Genomic DNA, 23,528 nt, shown 5'->3' with positions numbered 1-23,528 from the left:
AAGCCGTGCAGGGAAGCTTTAATAATAATTGTTAGACATACATAATAACTTGCGCAAGGATAAAAAAAAGAAAAAAGAAAAGATACATCGACACTCGGTTTCAAACCTCGCAGCAGCGTGGTGTTTCTCTCCGCGCTATATTCCGATGTTTATTTTTGCTGTCATCGCCCTTACTTATCTTTTGCGAGCACGCACGAAACGAGGCATTTAAATACACCACGAAAGATGATAGTAGCGATGTTCCGCTCTACCGTCTGCATCGATCGCGTAAATATGTTTCTGCAAGCAGTGTTGTACGAGCTCATACGAGGCCTTTTTTTTTTTCCTCACTATTGCAGAGCTGCCTTCTATAGCGCAGTTGTGGAAACGAAGCGTACGACACACGACCTATACTTATACTGTTGACCTATACCTATATACACGACCTATACTGTCGAGCTATACTATAGGTCGTGATACAACAGGGTACCACACAAAATGTCAAAGCTAAACATGCGTCAAAGATCCCTCAAACGATGGATAAAGTAGGAATCGTATTAGCAGTTGATGTTCGATAACCCTAATCATCTTAGATATGTCAACACACCTTTAGTGTCGCTCACTTTCACTTATATTCCGCAGGCTGCTAGATAGACGCCGGAAGTAGTTGTAATATGATTGTTTTAAACATCAACATGAGGCATACGAAACTTGTGGATGCTTTACTCAGCTTATTAAATAGAAGACGCAAGGATGCTTCTTACAAATATCTGCACTGTCTTCCTTCATCCACACCAGTAGACAGGGTACAAAATACATGATCGTCAGAGCCTCAAGTTTTCGGGAAATATTTTTTTTCTAAATTCGGCGGGTAAAAATCGGGTAAATAAACATGTGCTCTAAATTCATGCGAACTGGGGTGGAAAAACTTTCAGTATGCTAAATTCGGGGAGAAATCGGGCTCAGTTACTCGAACTAACTGTGCCGGTTTGGTACAAACAGTGATGTAACTGGGTTTGCTGCCAAACAAGTTAGTGTGTAAGGGTAATTTGCCGGGTAAAAACCGGGTTTCGCCCTAAAGAGGCGGCTTTCAATTCGGGGTGAAAATTCGAGGAAGAATCGGGTCAAACCCTAAAACTTCAGTCTCTAATGATCATTATCATGAGAGGACGGCGACAGAATTTACCTGCGATTTATTTTCTTAAGGCGACACCTTAGTCACGGCAGTTTATTCATTTCGGGAAAATTATGAGTATACTGAAGGAAATCTAAGGGCACGTTGTAAATCTGCATACTTTTGTAATTAAAGTTACTGTAGGACCGTTTCAGTAGTAACGGTCCCGCAGTGTCACGCCCCGGAATTAACAAGCAGGTTTCTTCGAGCACACTGCCATCGATCCCCCATGCTAATAACGGAATAAGTCCGCATTAGTATTCAGTAGAGGAATACTGTATTAGTCAGCGCAGATGGCGCTAACATGCCGGCATTCACGCATCGTCACAGATGGAAGTCTCTGAACCGTACCAGACTTTCGTGGACCCACGTCCCCCAAATTTTGCTTTCTTTTCTCGTCGTCTCGTCTACATTTGTGGCGGTCATCTTTCTCGTAAAAACAACGTTATGACGTCGGCATGGTTCGTGAATAACTAAGCAAGGGAATGAACAGAGAGCAATATACCGGGTGTTTCAGTTAAATCCCCGGGCTAAATAATTCGCGAACGGGTGCACCAATCCACGAACTTTCTTTTTTACAAGTATCTGTCCGATACCACCTACAAGCTGCACACCGTGTGAATGAGTGGGAGGCGCTCATTATTAAAATAAAAATGCAAATGAGTTTCGTCAAAAAGAGTATCTTCTAAAGCAGGGCGCTGTCGGCATTAAAATGTGTACTACCCCTTTTGGGACCTTCAGTGGACACCTTTTAGAGAAAAATCTGCCATCGAAGCGGGTCATTTGTTGCAGTAATTAATTGGTTTCGGTTTACGTATTTTTGTCGCGGCTGGTCGAGGCGAAGCGCAAAAGGGCATATTTCATTGGTGTAATTCATTAATGTAAGGACGTAATTTATCGATGGATAAGGGAGTGAAAGAGCGTCCTTTTGCGCTGCGCCGCGGGGCTGCTACCAGGAAGCCGCATTTATTCTCAATTAGGGGACTAATTAACAGAGATATTTGATTCAACTATTTAATTATCGACTTCAGGGAGCACATTGCAATTGTAATATGAAAGTCTGAGCTTCACACGATGCGCTCGAACCACTGACGAAGCACGAAAGTAATCGCAGCGGGCGCCACATACGTGATCGCCAAAAGAGCGACGGTGACGTCCATATCTCCGCCCCCACTGCGTCACAGAGAACACTCTAAAAACGTAACTTCACCACATAGCACGCTGTGCTCCAACCATTGCCAAGAATAATAGGGTTGTGGCTTCTGATACGAAGAAAGTGGGGGGGGGGCGTACGCCTTTTCGTGGCAATTTTCATTTATCCAAATTGCCACAAAAAGGCGTACGCCCACCTCTCTCTTCGAATCAGAAGCGATAACCATATCATTCGTGGCAATGGTTGGCACATAGCGTGCTATGCGGTGATGTTACGTTTTTAGAGTGAAGCGTAATGTTTCACGATCTTTGTTTTGTTTGCTTTTTTTCTTGCATGAGCTTTGCGCTTCACCACTACATATCAGCGCTTATCGTACCCTGGAAGAGCCGTGCTCGGCACACTCTTAAAAATGAACTTCACCGCATGGCACGCTCCTAGCCAACCATCAACCATCATCTCGAATGATATCGTTATCTGCCCTGATTTGTTGAAAACGGGAGGCGTACGCCTTTTCTGTGACAATTATGAACAGCATAAGTGTCACAGAAAAGGCGTACACCTCCCGTTTTCAACAAATCAGGGCAGATAACGATATCATTCGAGATGATGGCTGGCTAGGAGCGTGCTATGCGGTGAAGTTCATTTTTAAGAGTGCAGGATGAAATGACTGATACGGCAAACGACTGCGAACACATGAAAGAACGAAGGAAGGAAAAAGGACAACAAAGATCGTGAAACATACCGCGATAAGGGATTGCCAACATCGCGTATGACGTTTTTCTGTGACGTTAAAGTGAGGGCGGAGATATCGACGTCACCGTCGCTCTCTTGGCGATTACTTTCTGTTTCCAGCGGACGGCCGAGGTGAAATACTTGGGTCTATAGCACGCGCTCAGATTACTGTAGTGCCTCATCAGTGGTTCAAGCGGATCATGTGGTGATCAGGCTTTAACATTGCAATTGCAACGTGCTCCCTGAAGCCAATAATGAAAAAGTTAAGTAAAATATATCCGTTAATTAGTCCCTTAACTGAGAAAAAAATTGGTGACCTACACTCTTAAAAATGAACTTTACCGCATAGCACGCTCCTAGCCAACCATCATCCCGAATGACAACGTTCTCGCCCCTGATTTGCTGAAAACGGGAGGAGGAGCCTATTTTGAGCCATTATGCACGGCACAAAATAGGCTCCTCCTCCCGTTTTCAGCAAATAAGGGAGGAGAACGTTATCATTCGGGATGATGGTTGGCTAGGAGCGTGCTATGCGGTGAAGTTCATTTTTAAGAGTGTAGTAGTACCCCCGTCGAGAAATCCAATGACAACAGTAAAACCGCCCTAAGCTCCCCTTTTTATGAAAATTTGTTGCAGATAAAAGAAAACACGCTGTACAGCAACATGAGCAATGTATGCTTGCAATCTATGCATGCTATGCGGCTTGCAATCAGGACTCGAGTTCGAGAACGACATTTCTTTTCTATATCTTTTTCTCTCTTTTTTTTGTGAAATTCCATGTGAGCGCCGCGAAGCAACTGGGGCCATGAGCGGCGTAACAGACGTGGAGAGATGGAGGGATGACAGCAGGAAGGAGTGAGTGACGGGGGGCTGTTAGTATGCGTCCTGGGACGACTTCAGGGGGAACTGTAGTGTAGTGGAGCTCCCGTTAAACTTCCATACAATTGGTCCTGCTTTGGGCAATTTTCCGTCATTACAGCATCGACACGATTCCACACGAGACAATATCACAGTCTATCAAGAAGCCGCCAAACAATAAAAAAGAAGAAGAAAAGGACGTTAAAGGTGGTGTGCGCGAGGAACCCGGAATTCTTAATGTGAACGTGATATCCACCTTTCCTTTCTTTTTTATAATAAATATATATTCCCCACCCCATTTGGACATGCCTTCCAAGAAGCAAACACCAAAACGTTTCGAAAAATTCGTTCGCGTTTTTTTCATAAAACATCAAAAACATGGAATTCGAAACCAACTGCCAGCTTCTGGTTGAAACGGCCCTTCTCTTCTTCGCCTCTTCCGGTGACGTAATTGGCATTGCCGGCGAGACTCCCAATCGCTCAGCTGACGGCGTCGCCAGGCTGGTTGCGATCCGATCTCAACGAAAGGAAGAACGCACATGTTCCTAACGACTGTTTGGCAGCAGATCGTGAATCAGGAAGACCGCATTTTGTGACGGACAGCCTGCCTTCGTGACCGACTCCAGTGACGCCGGTTCGCACACTGTTTTACCGAATTCAGCCGAGAACGCGCAGCCGGCTGCAACATCCGATTAAAGTTATTTTCTAATGTTTCCCACTGTTTCAAAACGAAGTATTCCGGTTACGCGTATTTCAGGCACCTACACTGTAAACTTTTTCACACCTTTAAAGGTGTGCGCTATGAACATTCAACCTGGTTGCGTAACATTGCATCTCCAGGATGATATTTTACAAAATTTGGAAAGCACTACTACAGATCAAGTGTCAGTGCAAATCTTGCTTTCATTATGTCTTGGATATCGTAGGTTCGAGCTATTGCATATATGCATCGCTATCGATAATCAAGCAAGCGCAAGTGTCTACAATACTGTTGAACAATCTTGAGATGTTGCAAGACTGAATTTTTGGAGGACAGACAACACTCGAGTAAAGACAATTTGTGCGAAACCGTGCTCCATTATGATGTTTCCAAAATTACACCTAAAAAGGCGTGCGCCATGCACGTTGTTACACATTTAAAGGTGTGAAAAGATTTAGAGTGTACTATTCCTATCCCAGCTTCGGGTAAACTACGTATTTTTGTCCGTACACCACCTTTCGGACGCTTCCGGAAGCGTCAGCATCGTACGTGACATTATCACACACAAAAGGACTAATTTCCGGCGCAAAGGAACGCCACGAGTAGAGAGAAAGCTAACGAAGAACAAACCGTTCCCAAAGTCCTTCGCATTCGCGACCGTCCTTGGTGGCTAAAAAAGAAAAGGACCGACAAGGCCGCCTTAGATTTGGAGCGATTTATCTAATAAGTTGCCTCACACACGCCCGGGGGCCAAGGGCTGTATTGTTTCTATACTGTATAACGCGATCATGCAGGTCAAATTTTACGGAGGAACCGCCCCAGACGCAACTCGTACCTAAACTGGAACTTGCGACCGAAGGAACGCCCTGGCCGTTTAACGAATTGCGAGGGTTGCCAACCCATTTTCTTTTTTGTCCGCCGGGGCGGCAAACAAAAGGGAACTTTCTCCGACATTTCGCTATATAAGCACGCTGAGATAAGGGAGACAATTCAGTATCGGCTTACCAGTCGGAACAGCAGCTACACAGGCAACATGAACGCTGTGAGTGCTTTTTCCTGTCATAAGATTTGCGAATAAGGATTATAAAACGCGCATGCTTTTCGTGTGGACTTCGGCTTCGAGGTGTAGTCATACTTTTTTTTTCTTCTTCCTGGTGTAAGGCTCGTGTATTTCTTCGCTTCGATAACTACATTTGGGTGCATTCGACTTTCTCTAAGAAGATCTGATAAGCAAACACTGAGCGGTTAATGATATATTAGCTCGGATTTATCGCACAGCCTCATTAACACCATGCACGTTCATGTTCATGTCAGTTTCTATGTTCACGATGGTTTGTAGCTATAAAAAAATTACGCCATTAGAGTAGCGCGAAATGTTTGAATGTTGGAACACGGCAAAAAGTAATTACGAGTACATTTACGCGTAAAGTGAGTCAGACTATTTGTGTGGCGACATGCTACACGTTCCGCAGGGCAGGACAGCCGATAATTTGGACTACCTGGGGTTCTTTGGACGTGCGCCGGAAATCTCCGACAAACGGTGCTCGAAGCACTGTTTACTTCCTTCACACTCCTACCGTCTTCGGCAGGGATCGAACCCGCGATCTTGAGCTCCGCACACGGCAAAAAAGATTTAGCCTGTTGACATTGATATGCCATGTGTGAAACCACAAGGTTGCTTTCACGTAACTTTAGTCCGTACCAGAGAGTTGTAAACGCAATTTTCTTGAAGGTGATAACTAGGATTCCGAGTTTTCGGATTCATCCGAAAAAATCCGACGCAATTACGCCGGTAAAACGTAAAGAAGTTCAGATGTCTTCGAAAAACTCCGTTTAGGGGCGTTCCAGTATACCCGAGAGTTCAGAAAAAGATGGCTTAATGACTGGTGTCAAAAAAAAAAAAGCATAAACTGGTTCGCAGAATCCGTTTCCCTTTGTATCGAGAATGCCCGGCATCGCGAGGCACCAGCCCTAGCGACAAGGAAGCTCTCTTTGTCCAAGTCCTCTGCACGAAGCATCGGTGTAGTGTGGGTGGACCTCTATTTGAACAGAGGAACCTCGACATTGGAGTCACTGAATGGGCTACCCTGTTCAGTGAGTCTAGTCTACACACTCTAAACCGTTTTACACCTTAAAGGGTGTAAATCAAAATGTTCATGGCGCACACCTTTTAAGGTGTATTCCAACACCCTCGTGGCAACTGGGGTGTAAAGGGAGTTATCATATCTGATGATTGTATCTCGGGTTGTTACCTGCTCATATCTTGTTTAGGCGCGCATGTTGTTCCTGAAAATAATTGTCAAAGGCGCTGTTGCGTCATGTGCAGTGCTTCCCCTCACAGTCAATAAAAGAAGGCCCCGACCGGAAGACATTTTTTTCAGGTTCTCGGCGCTACCAGTTCAGGTTGCACTACTCGTCATATCTTGTTCTTAATGCACAAACGACTATGACAGGTGTAACGCCGAATAAAACTGCTGGGCTCATGGCAATATGCGGGTTACTGTGTATTCACAATTACCAGCACATTGCATATAATCACATTGAGGTCCAAATATGTATGTACATCAAGGTGATTTAATATGTGTGTGAACATGCACAGCCGACATACAGAAAATCATGTATGGCGTGGTAGCTGTAAATAGCTTTTCGTGAAATTGTAGACCTCAGCAGGTACCTCCCCGATATGCATGTTCATGACTTAGAACGTTGCATTTATTCGTTTCTTCAAGGCTTTGCAGTGTTGTACCCACAAATATCTAACCCCTGTAAAATGCATTACATTATTCATTATCCGCGACTCATCAGGATGTTTGGTCCAATCCTAGCTGTATGGTGTATGCGTTTCGAAGGGAAGATGTTGCTAGAAAAACTCTACATTTTAAGAACATAACCCTTTCATTAGCAAGAACACATCAATTTTATCAAATGTACGTGTGGTCCCAGTCCTTCATCAGAAATGCCACATCTACTCATGGTTCCAAGGAGATACTACTTCAACATGCCCCAGAAGCAATTCAGTGTTGCACTCATGACCGTGATATTCACGCAGAATCTATAGTCTATGTGAAAAGTGCAGTTGACAATGATAACACGATTATTAACTCTGACACAATTTTTCTCATACAAACATTAACTACAGACAGTTGAGTATGATGAGCACTATCATGTATTTGTTTTGTCTTGCAATGAGGAGCAACGTGTTTTAAGAAATTTAGGCACTATATCAATAGATCCTCCAAATCTGCATACATTACTAGATGCTAGACGTGTTGTAAATCCACGTCATGCACTTTTATAATGTAACTTCCCGTACCTTGTTGTTGTATACATTTACTTTTGTTCACCTGAACGAAAATAAACACACTCCCTTCCTACACCCAGGCGATACACTGATCACCATATTTCACCTGAGGGGGTATTACACCATCGTTACACCCTCAGGAACTTCCAAAACAAAGTTGTTGGGCGTGAAAGGGGTGTGATCTTTGTTAATACACCTATTTTACACCTTTAAAGGTGTGAAACGATTTAGAGTGCATGAGATCATTTTGAGGTAATTTTGGCCATTTCACATGTTTACTTGGAAAACGACCATGCAGCGTCAAGCGGTGCGCTTTTTTCTGTGAGTCCTTCCTCCTCAAAGTGGACAAGGAAGCACAGGTGACATACAAACTGTCTTCCGGAAAGCACAGTTAGGTGTTGCAACACAGACAGCAAGATGGACGCAAGCGAGAGCGGCCCTGTATTAAATAATATTCAAATTTCGAGGTGTTCAGGTATCGCGGTGCAGATGCCGTTGCCTGCATGTTCTGCCGCATAACAGGACACGTTTTTGCTGGACAGCTTCTCATTCTTTTTGCGAGTATGTCGTTTGGTAGTCGCACCTTTTTCTCCGAGTTTCAGATGTCAACTCCGTTGAGAAAAATAAACGAGGCGAAACACTGAATCCTCAGCAAAACAATAATCTCCGAAAAACGCACTCCGAATGTGGCAAAAAATAAGCTGGGAAACCGTAGTTATAACGAAGGGCAAAAAAGACCGAGTCTGTCTGTCGATAGTAGCTTTTTTTATGGTGTGAATACGTTCCGGCTTGCGATGTTGTCCACATAGTTCGAGGTAACTCGTCACTGTAACTAAGTTCCTTTTTTTGGTAACTTGTAACTTAACTCGGCACTTTTCCGCCGTGGTAACTTTCAGAGCAACTCATTCCTTTTTCAGGTAACTTTGCCAAAGTAACTTAAGTTCCAAGTTATTTTTACCTTGCTTTTCACTCACATCCACATATTTTGTTGCTTTCTCTCCGGTTCTTCCATGGCATTCTATGCCATAAAACGTGATATTCAATCAATGACAGTATTCTATTCGGGAAGAACCGCTGCCATTGAAATGAAGCTGAGTCATTGTGCGCCCACAGGGAGTAAGATGCAAAACGTTCGAGTTGTTGGACATAAATGAAAATGATCTAGGCGTGTTCTACTCTTCCGCAGGGAACTCAATGTCTAACGATGAAAGATGAAAGTCACTGAAAAGGTTAGCTAGCTGTAGGACTCGAACCCACATCTTCTGGATTGCCGATGTCTAACTGAACTGCTCACGCGCGCTGCAGCTGTGTAGTGCCATTTTGTGTCCGAAGTAACTCGTTCTTTTTTTAAGTAACTCCGTAACTGCGAGTTACATTTCAGGCTGAAGAACTTCGTTATTAACTTAGTTACATTTTTCGCGCGGTAACTTAACTCGTAATGAGTTCGTTTTGACGGGTAACTTCTCGATCTATGATTGTCCAATCATTACTATTAAGCTTAAACGAACTAACTTTTCCGTTTTCAGCTAACCCTCGTCACCCTCCTGGCTACCGCCTACTCGGCGTACGCCGGAGCCGTCTACGGCGGTCTCGGCTACGGCTACGGTGGTCTCGGCTACGGCGTCGCCCACGGTGTCGGCCTCGGCTATGGTGTTGCGCACGGCCTTGGCTATGGTTACGGTGCTGGTTATGGCTACGGTCTTGGCTACGGCCACGGTGCTGTCGTCGCCGCTGCCCCAGCTGTCGCTAAGGTCGCTGCCGTCCCAGTTGCCCGTTCCTACACCTACCGTCAGGATACCTTCGGCGCCCCAGTTGTTGCACACAGGGCTGTTGCCGTGGCTGCCCCAGCTGTCGCTAAGGTCGCTGCCCCAGCCTATGGTCTGGGCTACGCTGGATATGGCTATGGTGCCGGACTTGGCTATGCTGCCGGACTTGGCTATGCTGGATATGGCCACGGTCTCTACGGCGGCTATGGTCTCGGCTACGGCCACGGCCTCTACGGCCACGGTCTTGGCTACGGCGCCGCCAAGGTCTACGGTTAAGAAGTATGCGTGCACAGAGTGAAATGTGAGTATATTCATATAATCTCGCCCACCAAAACCACGTGAGGTGAACCCACGAGATAAACCCATGAAATATAAAATGTAGAGCATGAGTTACCCGACTCCGCGAGGGGATTCCATGGCGTCAGCGTTCCATCATTTGAATGACGGAACGCGTTCAAAAAATCGGATGTTGGTGCTTGGCGCAACCCTGCACATCGGCGCTGGGCTCTTCGGTCACTTATGACATTTCTAATAGCCACAGTCTTACCAGGCGAACTCAAAGCCTTTGCCGTGAGGGGGTCATTCATCATCTAGATAATAATATCAATCTTCTTTTGAATGTTGAAATTGAATTTGGATTGTTTTGAATGTTGAATGTTTTGGTGCTGAAAGCCATTTTCTCTCGATTACATCAACCAGTTCTTTAGAAACCTAGGGCAGAGCGTACGTTTCAACCCCCAGCTGCCAATTTTATCATTATTCGTTTTGATTCTGAAAGCGAGGATTAAAAGTTACTTGTGGGTCATCCTACATTTCCCTCTACAGTACATATCTTTCTTTAAAACAAGACAAGCTGTTGCTGAAGCACATTTTTGCTTTCCTTTCAGCGCAAGAGTGTTTGTGCCATGAGCGTGTGAGCCCTGATCGTTCAAGTCTCACGAAAGAACGCAAGACTTCACGTACGCACCCCATGCCATCTTTACTGGGGCCTGTATGTGCTTTGTTATATTCTGTCTCAGAATAAATTATTTTGTTTTCCATCCCAGTGTACTGTGCCCGTATCAATGTGCCCATTCGCTCAGCTGTCCGGGTGCCAATTACGTGTTCATCCGCCTCGTTCACACGCGGGGTTGACGGAAGATCTAAACCATCAAAATACGGAACGCCAGCTTATAGAAATCCGGGCAGCAATTCGTTATAGATCTTCCGGCACCAGAGTAACAGTGCTACAAACGCGTCCGTGCTAGCCTGTGCAGACTTCAAAAGGCAGCTTTCCCATCCAAAGATGTCACAAAGACGCCTGAAGTGCAGAACTCCGAGGAAAGCCTAATTCCCCTCTTTACACGAACATCTCCTAAGCGCTCGTCGTGCTCTGTCGGAAGCTCCCGAATATTCCGTCCTTCGATCAATCCTTGGACGGCGCGCAGGTAGAGCACTTCGTTAGCGCCGTTTGGACCAAGAAATCGTCCGACGGTAACTTAATTGGCCGCCCATGCACTAATCCTCCAGGCACGGCCGTGTCACTGCCGTAAAAAACGTGAAATGACTTATGGGCAACAGAGAGGAAGTGGGTCACACACGCGCCCCTCCCTTATGGTATATTAAGACAAGAACAGATGCCGGAGACCTTGTGTTACTTTCACTCATTCTGTAGGTTCACATTGAAGGTGGCTTACTTATTCCGATCCTTTCGACCACATCTCGATCGTTAGGTAGTTGATATGCCACAGTGCCGCTTCCTGTATGAGTGCATAATCGTCGGCCATACTAAAGGTGTGCGCGGTTGCATCCACGAACCCGAGCACATAACAGCGCGTGACACCTGATTTTTTAGATGGAAACTCGAGGTTTCGAAACCAGCGCCAATAAACTGCGGATAACCGCGTCACTAGGTAACGTTTCTTAATGTGAGTCCACCTTACACTTGCGTTTTTTTTTTCTTTTTCTTTTTTTACTAGTTTGCCTTCCGCGATTTGCTACCATCCTCGGCTGGGATCGAACCCGCCAGCTCGAGTGACTGTGCAATCGTGCCATATGCTGGGCTGCTGTGCGTTTAGCTCATGGATGGCATAATGTTCCTATGTTTCCCCATTCATCATCAATTTATCTGTTGTTGTTGTTGTTGTTGTTCCTAAAAAGCTAGTATGTTGAGTGAGTAAGTGCGCGCGGGCGGGCGTGTGCGTGCGTGCGTAACTAGGGTTGGGAATCCCGGGCCACTTCTACAGTCCCGCGATTTCGGGATTTTTCCCGACTAATCCCGGGATGGAATTCCGGGGTTGATGCAAAGCTGAAACAGCACGCATACACAACCTTTGTGTAGTAGTTCGAATGATTCAGCGTTTTGTGGTATCTGTCTCGTCAGCGTTCCGTCATCGCGTGTTAATGAAAACATTCGTTTTTAATATAGGCTACACGTTTTATCCAAAAACTAATAAGGCCTGTGTGATGTTCGCCTCAAACAAAAGGCTTGTTTTTATTCAGAGTTGTCGGCGCGTAGGCGTACACTCTTAAAAATGAATTTCACGGCATAGCACGCTCCTAGCCAACCATCATCCCGAATGACAACGTTCTCGCCCCTGATTTGCTGGAAACGGGAGGAGGAGCCTATTTTGTGCCATTATGCACGGCACAAAATAGGCTCCTCCTCCCGTTTTCAGCAAATCAGGGGCGAGAACGTTGTCATTCGGGATGATGGTTGGCTAGGAGCGTGCTATGCGGTGAAGTTCATTTTTAAGAGTGTAGCGCCTACCGATTTATTTCATACTGTCACGGAATACGAAACTAAAGATTCGACTTCCAAAGCTTTTTATTTCCAACCTTTTTTCAGCGAGAGCTGTATGAGGGAACTTTTGTCAAAGCCGCTGCGTGGTTTCCAACGAAGCAACACACGGGACAAGACTACACAGACATCGACGTCGCTGCGTGGTTCCTGGCATTTTATTCGGCGCGCCATTGGTTGACGCATCTGGCGCAGCAGCAAATCGGAGAGCAGATAAAACAAAATAAGAAAAGCGTGATGCGAGCGCAGTCAGTCTTGGGTGCCTCAATACTAGTTCCCTCTGTACAAACAGAGGGAGCTTGTATTCATGCTCCCTAAGTCAGTTAGGCCAGGTTTGCCAACGCCGATTAACATATAACCGAGATCAACGGTCCCCGAACTTGAATTTAATGCTTAACTCTGATTCACTAAAGGGAGTTATTGTCACTGAAACATTCATCAAGTCACAAACTAACGTTCGTAAACAAGAATTTAGTGTTAGTTTTAGCCACCCTTAATCTCAGTTCAAAGTTAACCAGCGTTGGTGAAACCGGACCTGAGTGTACCAGAAACGCTATGTGGGCAGCCACGGGGGGTTGTACTTTTTCGTTTTTGTTTTTTGCTAGCGCTACGAAGCAACTGTGGCCATGAGCGGCGTACAGATGTGGACAGATGGAGAGAGAACAGCAGGAAGGACAGGGGGGGGTTACTATGCGTCCTGGGCCGACTTCAGGGCGAACTGTGCCAACTTTCGACTGGAAAGTCTTCGGAAAACCCAGGAAAACACACAAAACAAAACGAAAAAAAAAAAGAAGCCCCGCCCGCACGGCATTGCCTGTTGGATGTATTGTAATTCATCTCTGAAAGTTTGCAAGATATGTAGACTGCTGAACTACACACACATACATTAACTAATTCTTCTCTTCACGACTTTTGAAATGGCAGTGACCACCAGCAAATACGTGATGCAAGCTTGCAGGCGAAGAGCAACTAAGTCGAACGACCTTCCGTTCGACGCGCCCGTCTTTTCTCTTTCCCCCCACCAACACCAAATATCCTCTGAATGTACAAATAATGTCCTAACGGATTCGTACGTCCGATGGATGTCTGACGGATATCCATCGGACTCACGAATTCGTTAGAACATCATTCGTACATCCAGAGGATATTCGGTGTTGTTGAGGTCGCTGGACCTTTTACCCCTTTCCCTCCGCCTGGGACATTCCAATAGGAATCTGCTACGCGGTAAACAATTAGTCCGCTCTACCCCATTATTAGAACGAGAAAGCAGAAAAGAAGAAGAAGAAAAGGCGAGATAATGAAATTAAGTCCGCGAAACAGCAGCGCGCGCGACATTTCGTGGCAGAAACCCCTCTGGGCGAAAACATTCGCCGTGGGAGTTAAGAAAGGTCACGTACGAAAATAGGAAAATGTCACGAGGCTGCGGGTTGCTATATCGGAATCAATTAACGCGTTTCTTCCCGACAAGAGGGAACAGGGGATGTTCAAAGGATAAGAGGAATGCTTCGGGAACACCAATCATTTCGTAATCAATACGCGCGCGCACCATAACAACAAGTCTTCGGGCTTGTTGGTGTATTGCATCGTGACGCAGGAGTGCTAAAAAGTGAACACGGACAGACAGACACGACTCCAAAGGCCCCTTTGAGTTTTATAACCTTCATCGGGGATCTACTTTACTGGCATATCATGCCGCCTCTGGAGAATTTCAGCAAAAGCGAAAAAAAAAGTATAATATGAAACAGAAAGATACAGCGTACAAAGTGTAGCTTGAACGCATATTCGTGTTTTAGCTGCAAGTAAGGGTAAGATAGGTGTTAACACTCCCGGCTTGCCTTGCGTGGATGTAACCTATACGAACCTAGCTACAAGACACAGCAATATTTTATCATGATTTCGTGTGTAATTTCATTTTAAATCCGCCGGTGACATCTTTTGATTTCAGTGAAAAAAATAGATGTTGCAAACGACCTTGAGTGAAGACGAAAGCAGGTACCCGAAAGCAGTACTGCACAAGGTGTGCATTATTTTGAAACTCTGTGCTGGGAAGCGCTACCAAATGGCTCATTCTTGGAGGTGCTGTCTTTATAACAGCCGCAAAAAGAAGTAACAAATAAAACAGTCCCGTTACATTGCACAGGTAGCATATCCATCCCCTGAGCATTTCTGCGATGGAAATTATCGTGACCTCTATTTGTGACACATATTAATAAAAAATAAATAAAAAAGAAAGAGGAAGGCATTCTAACGGCAAGGGTTCGCCTGGTATGGCGTGGTGCCACCTTCCTCTTATTGACCAAATCCTGTCTAATTCACCAAATAATGCCGGCGCTCATGGGACGCATATGCTACCTACGCAATGCAGCCGGGACAAAATAAAGACGGCACCTCCAGCAATGAGCCACTTGGTAGCGCTTCCCAATGTTTAAAAAAAAAATGCACACTTTGTACAGTATTGACAAAACTGTTGCAAAAGTTATTGCTATACTCAGCTACATATCGCCAGTCAGTACTCCATCCTCAGTCGCTGCGACATAATAAACATACGCCATCTGTTGGTCTCGCGACGACATACAAAGGGGTTGTACGTAAATAAGAATGCCGACGTGGACATGTCCACAAATAAGTGTCAGCCGCGGAAATCAGTGCTGCATCAGGGAGGCCGAAGGCCCTGTGAAATAGGAAACGCGCGATGGCGTGCCACTCGAAAGTGGAATCGGAATGCAACGCCGCAACGGTCAGACCTGGGCACTAGACGGTCAGACCTGGGCACTAACAGAGAAAAATTCGCTGCTAAAATAGTGCAACACATTCTTGCAGCTGCATTTAGAGGGTACTTTGGCCTTTCAGTAACCGCAAAATTATCGGAATAAGTATTGCAGCGGCTGCGGTATGCCATACCAAACATCGGCAATTTTCTGCTCTCTTTCGGCGGCTACGAAACGTGGTAGAAAAATGTTGTATGTATTGAACGACAGAGGAAAAAATGCACATTAAAAACATACTTCATTTAGAGATATCCGACGTGCTGTCAAGGAGGTAGGAGCGCTAAAAAATGTGCCATTTTTGTCATATCTGTTGACTTTGGCTTTTTTCTTCAGCGTCCCTTTAAAGTGTAATCGTTTGCACTCCCTACAGGTATACTAGAGTGACCAGACTTCATGTCTACCAGCTATGAGGGTTGTGACGCGAATTAAGTGGCGTCAGGAAGGCTGCAAAGTCGCGAGAAAGAAAATCCCGTCGCAAAGACGCAGCCGCCTTAAGGGCGAAACACATGTACAACAAAATGCACGACCCGTCGTGCGACGAGTCGCACAGTTTCGTGTCACGAGTTGTCGCGTGTTGCATCAGCAGACACATGGGCGGCGACATCCTGACGACATGTTGCTCTGGACCGCCGTGTTGCTATAGCAGCGCGGCCAGAGATACACTCGCTTACACTTTATTTAACATAACCAAATGTGCTCACTCGCTCGTAAAACACAGTAAACGAGAACAATTCATTCCTTATTTCACGTGTCTTTTAAGGCGAAACACGGCGAAATCAGCCACTGTTTGCATTCGGAACACACACTGTCCGCCATTTTTTCTCGGACCCATCGCATCTACCAGAGAGGCAGCATCATTGGCTGCTTGGTTCATGACGTCACTACATCCGCACGACAACCCACCGACGGGAGCGGAGATATCCAAGCAGTTTTGTCGCGCTGCGACTTGTCGCAGAGCGCTGCTGCGACGACTTATTTCTCCAGAATCAGTCCCAGGATGCTTTGCGCTGAGACGCGTCGCACGACGGGTCGCACATTTCGTCGTACATGTGTCTCAGCCTTTATCCCCTCTCCATCTGTGGACTGCTTGATCGTAGGCAGCTCAAAGCACCTGCTTTCGTCTTCACTTAAGGTCGTTTCCAACATGTATTTTATTCACTGAAATCAAAAAATGTCACCGACGCACCTTGATCGATTTAAAATGGAATTACCCCCGTATTAGCGCAGCGAAGCAACTGTGGCTACGAGCGGCGTACAGCAGGAAAGAGTGGGGGACGGGGTTTATACGCGTCCTGGGCCGACTTCAGGGGGAACTGTGCCGACATTCGTTCGCAAAATCTGCCGAAAAATCCCGAAAAAAAAAAGAAGAAAACCTCAGAGCCGGTGGGAGGATTCGAACCCACCGCCTCCCAGTCTTCAGCACCCGCAGTAAGCGCTTGCTTAGGTATCTGAACCCGAGACTGCCGGTTCGAACCATCACATCCACTGTTGTGACCGTATAGCTTCAGCGCACTATTTATTGGGGACGCCAGAAACTTGGCAGGGCGGTACAAGCTGCTCGGACACGTCGTCATAAAACAATGTTTCTTGTGGACTCAAAGCGTGTTAAAGAAGCCTAGTAGTAGTAGTACATAGTTACTTCGCGACGTAAACTAGGAATTATTAGCGGGTATGAGTAGATCGCTCCCGGTAGCACGGTAGGCTACCGCGTCTACTGCACCCTATCAACAGATAAGATTCTGAGCCACGCTCTCTGTCGTTGGTTCCGGTATAGGCACGGTAAGTTAACGGTGACGTCATGAGCGGTCTACTAACACTCGCCAATTCGCTCCCAGATCGAACGGTGTCGGCGCGCTGCGGAGAAACGATGAACTACCGTAGTGTGGATAGCCTCCTCGCGTCGTCTGCTTTTCCACGTTTATTCCGCGTGCAGTGCAGTAGGTGGAGCATTGGGGAACCGAACAGTATCTTACCATCGCGGCACAAGTGATCTTCTGGCGAATATACACTGGAATTACGGATCGGCAGGCGTGTTATCCACATTAGAAATATGACGGTGTCGCCCCCCCTAGGTCGATCTCGCAGCGAGTAGAGAGATTTATTGGATCGTATGCTATGGCACTTGCGTACGTAAGGGATAGCGTCGGTGGTTCTGCGCACGCTCACAACAGAAAGAGAGCTTCGCGTACCGTGCAGAACCATCTACGCTATCCCCTACGTACGCAAAGGCGATAGCGCACGATCTACTAAAACTCTCTTAATGTCGCAAGTTCGTAGCGTATCTGCCAACTCATACCGGGGTTGCTGGTGGGCACTATCAGCTTTATCAGCCTTCTTGCCGCTCCTTGCCCACCACAGCAAAATATAACCCCGAACCAGTCTTCTCGTGACTTCACACATGTTTGTAAACAGAGGGTCTTCTATTACAGCACGTCCGACGCTAGGGCCATGTTGACTGCCCTGTGCCATCAACTGGCTGAGGCACAGTGGCTCTCTGGCGGGGCTCGCGCCTCGCTGCTACACTACGTTGACCCGGAGCTTACCTCTACTTTCCCGACATCGTTCCCTAGGCTGTTTGCGTCCCTTTATAACCGGCTCCGCCTCAATGTGCCCTACAGCCGACGTCTTCTTCACAAGCTTGGGAAGGCAGATTCACTTAACTGTGACACCTGTGGGACTGTTGAGGGCATGGAGCACATCTTATTATCCTGTCCACGGTATCAGCAGCACGTACTGTATCTACAAGCTCCTTTAGCTCGGCTGGATGGCAGACCCTCCGATGTTGTTAAGGTTCTGGGCCCTTGGTCACCGGACCATCAGTTCCACACCATGCAGGCGTTTGTGCGACTTTGCGCAGACTCCAAGCTACTGGACACAGTGTGACTGACAGTGTGAGTGACTGACTGAGTGTCTCTGTGTCGCGGAATCGGGCAATTTTGTCCTTTTTCGGCGGCATTTCTGTCATGTTCTAACGACGCCCGGGGAGCCGGACCCGCGTGGCCAGAGCCAAAGTGGCTAAAATTGTCGCCTACACATGGGTCCGTTTGCTCGGTGAAGGGTTGTGTACAATAGAAGTATTATGCTCAGTCTTGACGGGACAAGCACTTAAGCAGGCACGTAGACGGGGTAAATTGGTACCAGCCGTTACTGACGGCTTATGCCGTCGCCACCTATTACAGGGTTTAGATGGGCCTCTACCTGTGTAACAAGAGATTGCGGAAGTCTCGTAGCTGTATGGAAAACACATGTAGCGGCGTCCCTTTGGACACCCGCAAATAGTTAAGAGTCAATGTCTGCGGTGGACCTTAGGGGTTTCCCCCTCCTCCGTTGTTTACCAGTTGTGTCCCTCCACTTCTGTGATCAATTAAAGTGCATTGTAGCAAGTGTGTGTTAGGCGCCAGAGGTATGGGACGTCGGTGACTGACAAAGACATCAAAGCCATGCGACACCGAATAAAACTCTTGAGGACCCCTGTTTCGGGGCAGTCGGTAAACATGTGACCAGAAGTCAGACGTCTCAGCACCAGCTCCCCAAAATTCAATTTCAAAACAGTTATTCCCTCTGCGATGGTTTGTCAATATCGTTTGGTGAAGTGAAGTGTGTGCAGTGATCATCGATTTGGACTTTGTCTACCAGCCACACCAAGAGGACCATCTGAAGACTGCCAGCATCAATCATCAATCAGCTAAGACTTTGATTCTATTTCCTTCCCTATACCTACCAGAACTCTAACCGACCTGTGATTTCGATGTTACCGTTGTCTGTTCACCCTTTGAACAAATGTTAACCATGCTGTTGATAGTGTTCTAGTAATTCTAGATAGACATTGTTGCGTTAATTAAATTAGTTGCTGTTAACATTACTAGCATCTCTCCTTTGTCTCATTGTGTGGCGCATGGGGACGTGTGTCGATTGACATAGGGCAGCCCGACCACTCTTCTTCATTTATTTGTCCGGAACGGTGTTGCTAAGTGTCCGCTGTGCGGCCGGAAAACTTTCGCCGGTGAATTCGTCTCACCCTTTATCCAGAGGTTAAGGACGGAGGATATTTCACCTGGTGCGATCGCGAGTAGGTCCCAGTGGTATAGCATCCCGGGAACGCACCAGGTTTCCGTGACATATAAAAATTTCTGGCGTCCGCGACAGGACGGGCTGTACACACATACTGAGACGGAGAGGAAAGGTGCTTGGTATACTTGTTGGTGCTGACGTCCGAGACGAATAAGGTTTCAAAATGGAAACGGAACTAACAGAAAAGTTAATTGCTATGGGCAAAAACCTAGGCTTTGAGGGAAAGGAGCTTCAGGAATGGGTCAAAGTAGAACGCGACAGAGCGCGTGAGGACCGAGCTGCCGAGCGCGAAAGAAGAAAGGAGGAAGCCGAAGCCACAGAGAGGTTGAGACGATTAGAGCTCGAAGCCGCGAAGGAATATTTCGAGAGGAAAATGATGCAGCTTGAGAAGGAAAAGGAGCTACTCCTACTAAAGGCAGAAAATGGTAATCGGGGAGGAACGGAAAACCCCCACATGGATTCCATAAAGTTTCATGGGCTGAGTCCCCATAAATTGTTGCCACCCTTCGATGATCGTAAAGACGATTTAGACGCTTACCTTGTTAGGTTTGAAAAGGTAGCCGAGGGTCAAAAATGGGCCAGAGACCAGTGGGCAAGTGCCCTTAGTATCTGTTTGACAGGCGAGGCATTGGCGGTCTACGGTAGAATGTCTCCGTCAGACTGCGTTGACTACGACAAAATAAAACAGGCCCTGCTGCACCGGTTTAGATTAACCGAAGACGGATTCCGCGAGAAATTCCGTGACGCTACGCCGAAAGATGGCGAGACAGTATCCCAATATATCGCCCGCCTAGAAAATTATTGGGAGAGATGGATGGAACTCTCCGGCACTAAAAAGGACTACAACGAAGTGAAGCGATTACTTCTAAAGGAGCAGTTGCTCGCCCACAGCGAAGAGAAGTTAACCGTCTATATACGCGAACGAAAGGGAGAAGATTTGAAGGAACTCGTAACGCGAGCAGAGCAGTACGTAGAAGCTCACAACCTAAGGAATTTCGGAAAGAAATCAAGAGGAGGAAAAGAGGAAGGCAGGAACAATGTCGAGAGAAGGAATGAGCCCAGTCATAAACGAGGCGACCTCAGCGAAAGGGACCGACCGCGATGCTACATTTGTAACAGGATCGGACACCGACCACAAGATTGCAGAAGCGCCGCGGCGAGACCACCACCATTACCGAAGTGCAAACGATGCGGTAGGATGGGACACAGCGCCTGGAACTGCAGAGCTCGGGCCGATGAAGAGGCAAAATCAGCCGATAAGGGGTTGTCTCAGGAGTCAGTATCCTTGTGCATACAAAAAGGTTTTGTAGAATTAAAAGGCGGCACGAAGATTCCGGTGGTACAGACGGCCGTGTCAGGAAGTAAGGGCCCATATGGGGTAAACAAGTTGCCAGTCTCGGAAGGCAAAATCGGCGAAAGAACTATCCAAGTTCTCAGAGACACTGGCTGCAACACGGTGATCGTAAGACAAGATTTGGTGAGCAGCGAAGAGCTAACAGGAGCCGTACACCCGGTATTCCTCATTGACCAAACCGTGAAAATTCTCCCCGAAGCGGACATTTTCGTGCGAACTCCCTATTTCACGGGACGAATTAAAGCCCGGTGCATGGATAACCCCATGTACGACCTGGTCCTAGGCAACGTTGAAGGGGTACGGAGCGCCGAAAATCCAGATCCCGATTGGGACACGGTTGTGACGAAGCCGGCAGCGAAAATCGAAACCATTCCCAGGGCTGCTCCCATTGCCACCGAACTTGGCCATACCAGTGACGACGAGCGCACCGATCTAAAGGCCGACGCAAATGACTCGCAATGCTCGATCGAAGAAAATGGTAGTTTTGAAACTCATGCTGTCGTCACAAGAAAACAAGCGAGGGAAAGGGACACGGTTTTCCGCAGACTGAAGGTCCCCGAATTAGCAGAGGGATTCAATGCGGAAGATTTTGTCCGGGATCAAAAAGAGAACGAACCCCTGCAAAAATGTTTCGCGGAAGTTGGCGTAATGAAGAAAGGAAGAAAGAAGGGGAGCGGAAGCACGTGCTACGTGCTGGGTGACGAAAAACTCTACCGAAAATGTACGAGTAATGAAGGCGGAGAAGAAATCCTGCAGCTCGTGGTACCTAAAAAGCACCGACAGGTAGTGCTCGAACTGGCTCATAGCGGAATGATGGCCGGACACCTCGGAAGCGGAAAGACGGCGGACCGAATTCTCAGCGAATTCTACTGGCCAGGACTTCAAGCCGACACCAGGCGTTTCGTAGCCAGCTGTGATATTTGTCAGCGCACTACTCCAAGGGGTAAGACAGCTAGGGCCCCACTGCAGAAGATGCCCGTGATAGACACGCCATTCAAACGGGTAGCCATCGATATAATCGGTCCATTGCAACCACCGTCGTCACGTGGGAATAAATTCATCCTAACCCTCATGGATTACGCAACGCGATTCCCTGATGCGGTAGCATTGCCGAGTATTGAAACAGAACGGGTCGCCGAAGCGCTGGTGAACATCTTCAGTCGAGTAGGGATTCCCGAAGAAGTCCTCAGCGACCGCGGAACTAATTTCACCTCCGGCTTGATGAAAGAGGTAGCCAGGCTATTGTCAATACGGCAGCTAACGACGACACCGTACCATCCGATGACAAACGGATTAGTGGAAAAATTCAACGGGACACTAAAAACGATGCTGAAAAGAATGTGTGCCGAAAGACCCCGTGATTGGGATCGGTATCTTTCCCCTTTACTTTTTGCATACAGGGAGGTTCCACAGGAGAGCTTAGGCTTCTCCCCTTTTGAGCTTCTCTATGGACGCAACGTCAGAGGACCCCTAGCTATCCTGCGAGAATTATGGGTCGAAAAAGAAATTGAGCCTGAACTAAAGAGTACATATCAGTACGTTTTCGATCTGCGAAACCGCCTAGAAGATACGTGCAAGATTGCGCGCGAAGAACTCGAGCGAGCCTCCGAGCGATACTCTCGATACTTCAATGCACGGTCGCAGAATCGACAGCTTAAACAGGGAGATAAGGTACTCCTCTTGCTACCGACAGAGGCAAACAAGCTCACGATGCAATGGAAAGGGCCTTTTCCCATCGCTGAAAAACGAGGAGCGGTTGACTACCTCGTCGATTTGGGCCACAGGAAGAAACTTTTCCACATAAACCTGCTCAAGAAGTACGAAGAGAGAAGGACGGCTCCCGAATCGACATCAACGCCGGTAGCCATGACTGTACTGGAACTCGACGATTCCAGCGGCGACGTCGACATTCCGGAGTTCAACTGCAAGCCCAAGGAAACCCACCAGGATATTCAAGTTGCACAGACCCTAAGTCAGGAGCAGAAAAAGTCGTTGCATGACGTGATACATAGGTATGAAAAGGTGTTTTCTGATGTTCCGGGGAAAACGACGGAAATCGAATGTCATCTCCAATTGAACACGAACCGGCCTATTAACGTAAGACAATACCCCCTGCCATTCGCGGTGCGTCAGACCATTGAAGACGAAGTAAAGGAGATGCTACGACTCGGTATCATCGAAAAATCGAAGTCTCCATACAACTCCCCTACCATCATATTCTTTCTATTTATTCTTCGTTTTCTTTTGATTTTTTTTAATGGAATAGCATGCCGACCTTGGTCTGGCAGACCTTTCCTTTCAATAAATATATATTCCCCCCCCCCCTACCATCATAGTCAAGAAACCGGATGGATCCAACAGACTCTGCATCGACTTCAGACAACTTAATCGACATTTAGTAGCCGATGCTGAACCCATCCCAAGAGCCGACTCCTTGCTGTCGGAAGTAGGAAGACAAACGTACTTCTCCAAAATGGACATGACCAAAGGCTATTGGCAGGTGCCTCTGAGTGAGGAATCGAAGGAATTCACCGCATTCTCGACTGCAAATGGCCACTATAATTTCAAGAACATGCCGTTCGGGATAAAGACTGCTCCCGCAGTATTTGCGAAGCTGATGCGCCACATCCTGCAAGACATCCCGAATGTGTACCATTACTATGACGATTTGCTCATAGCTACGACGACGTGGGAAGAACACGTTGCCATCTTGCAGACGGTACTGCATCGAATCGAGAAAGCAGGTCTGACAATAAGACCCACAAAATGCGAGATTGGATTTCGCCAGCTTCCTTTCCTGGGTCACAACATAGGAATAGGAATCCTGACGCCACAACACTCCATCCTACAGAGGATCCAGGACGCGCCGAGACCAAAAACTAAAAAGCAGGTG

General features: G+C 47.0%; 3 protein-coding genes across 5 annotated transcripts in view; 2 read left to right on the top strand and 1 right to left on the bottom strand.

Annotated features, from left to right (window-relative positions):
• LOC135389010 (cell adhesion molecule 4-like) overlaps positions 1–23,528 on the bottom strand; it is a 596,648-nt gene that overhangs the window by 467,568 nt on the left and 105,552 nt on the right. The gene's annotated exons all lie outside the window — the stretch shown is intronic.
• On the top strand, positions 5,626–9,958 carry LOC135389013 (cuticle protein 64-like). The gene is made up of 2 exons (XM_064618925.1): positions 5,626–5,638; positions 9,424–9,958. The coding sequence occupies exons 1-2, from the start codon at positions 5,630–5,632 to the stop codon at positions 9,937–9,939; spliced, it is 525 nt and encodes a 174-aa protein (XP_064474995.1). The 5' UTR covers positions 5,626–5,629; the 3' UTR covers positions 9,940–9,958.
• LOC135389771 (uncharacterized) lies at positions 19,445–23,518 on the top strand. Its single transcript, XM_064619802.1, has 3 exons — positions 19,445–22,647; positions 23,060–23,379; positions 23,487–23,518. The coding sequence occupies exons 1-3, from the start codon at positions 19,445–19,447 to the stop codon at positions 23,516–23,518; spliced, it is 3,555 nt and encodes a 1,184-aa protein (XP_064475872.1).

This window comes from Ornithodoros turicata, chromosome 3 (assembly GCF_037126465.1).
Source record: "Ornithodoros turicata isolate Travis chromosome 3, ASM3712646v1, whole genome shotgun sequence".
NCBI lineage: Eukaryota > Metazoa > Arthropoda > Arachnida > Ixodida > Argasidae > Ornithodoros > Ornithodoros turicata.
The sequence above is the reverse complement of the archived record's forward strand: the minus strand, read 5'-3'. Positions and strand labels throughout refer to the sequence as shown.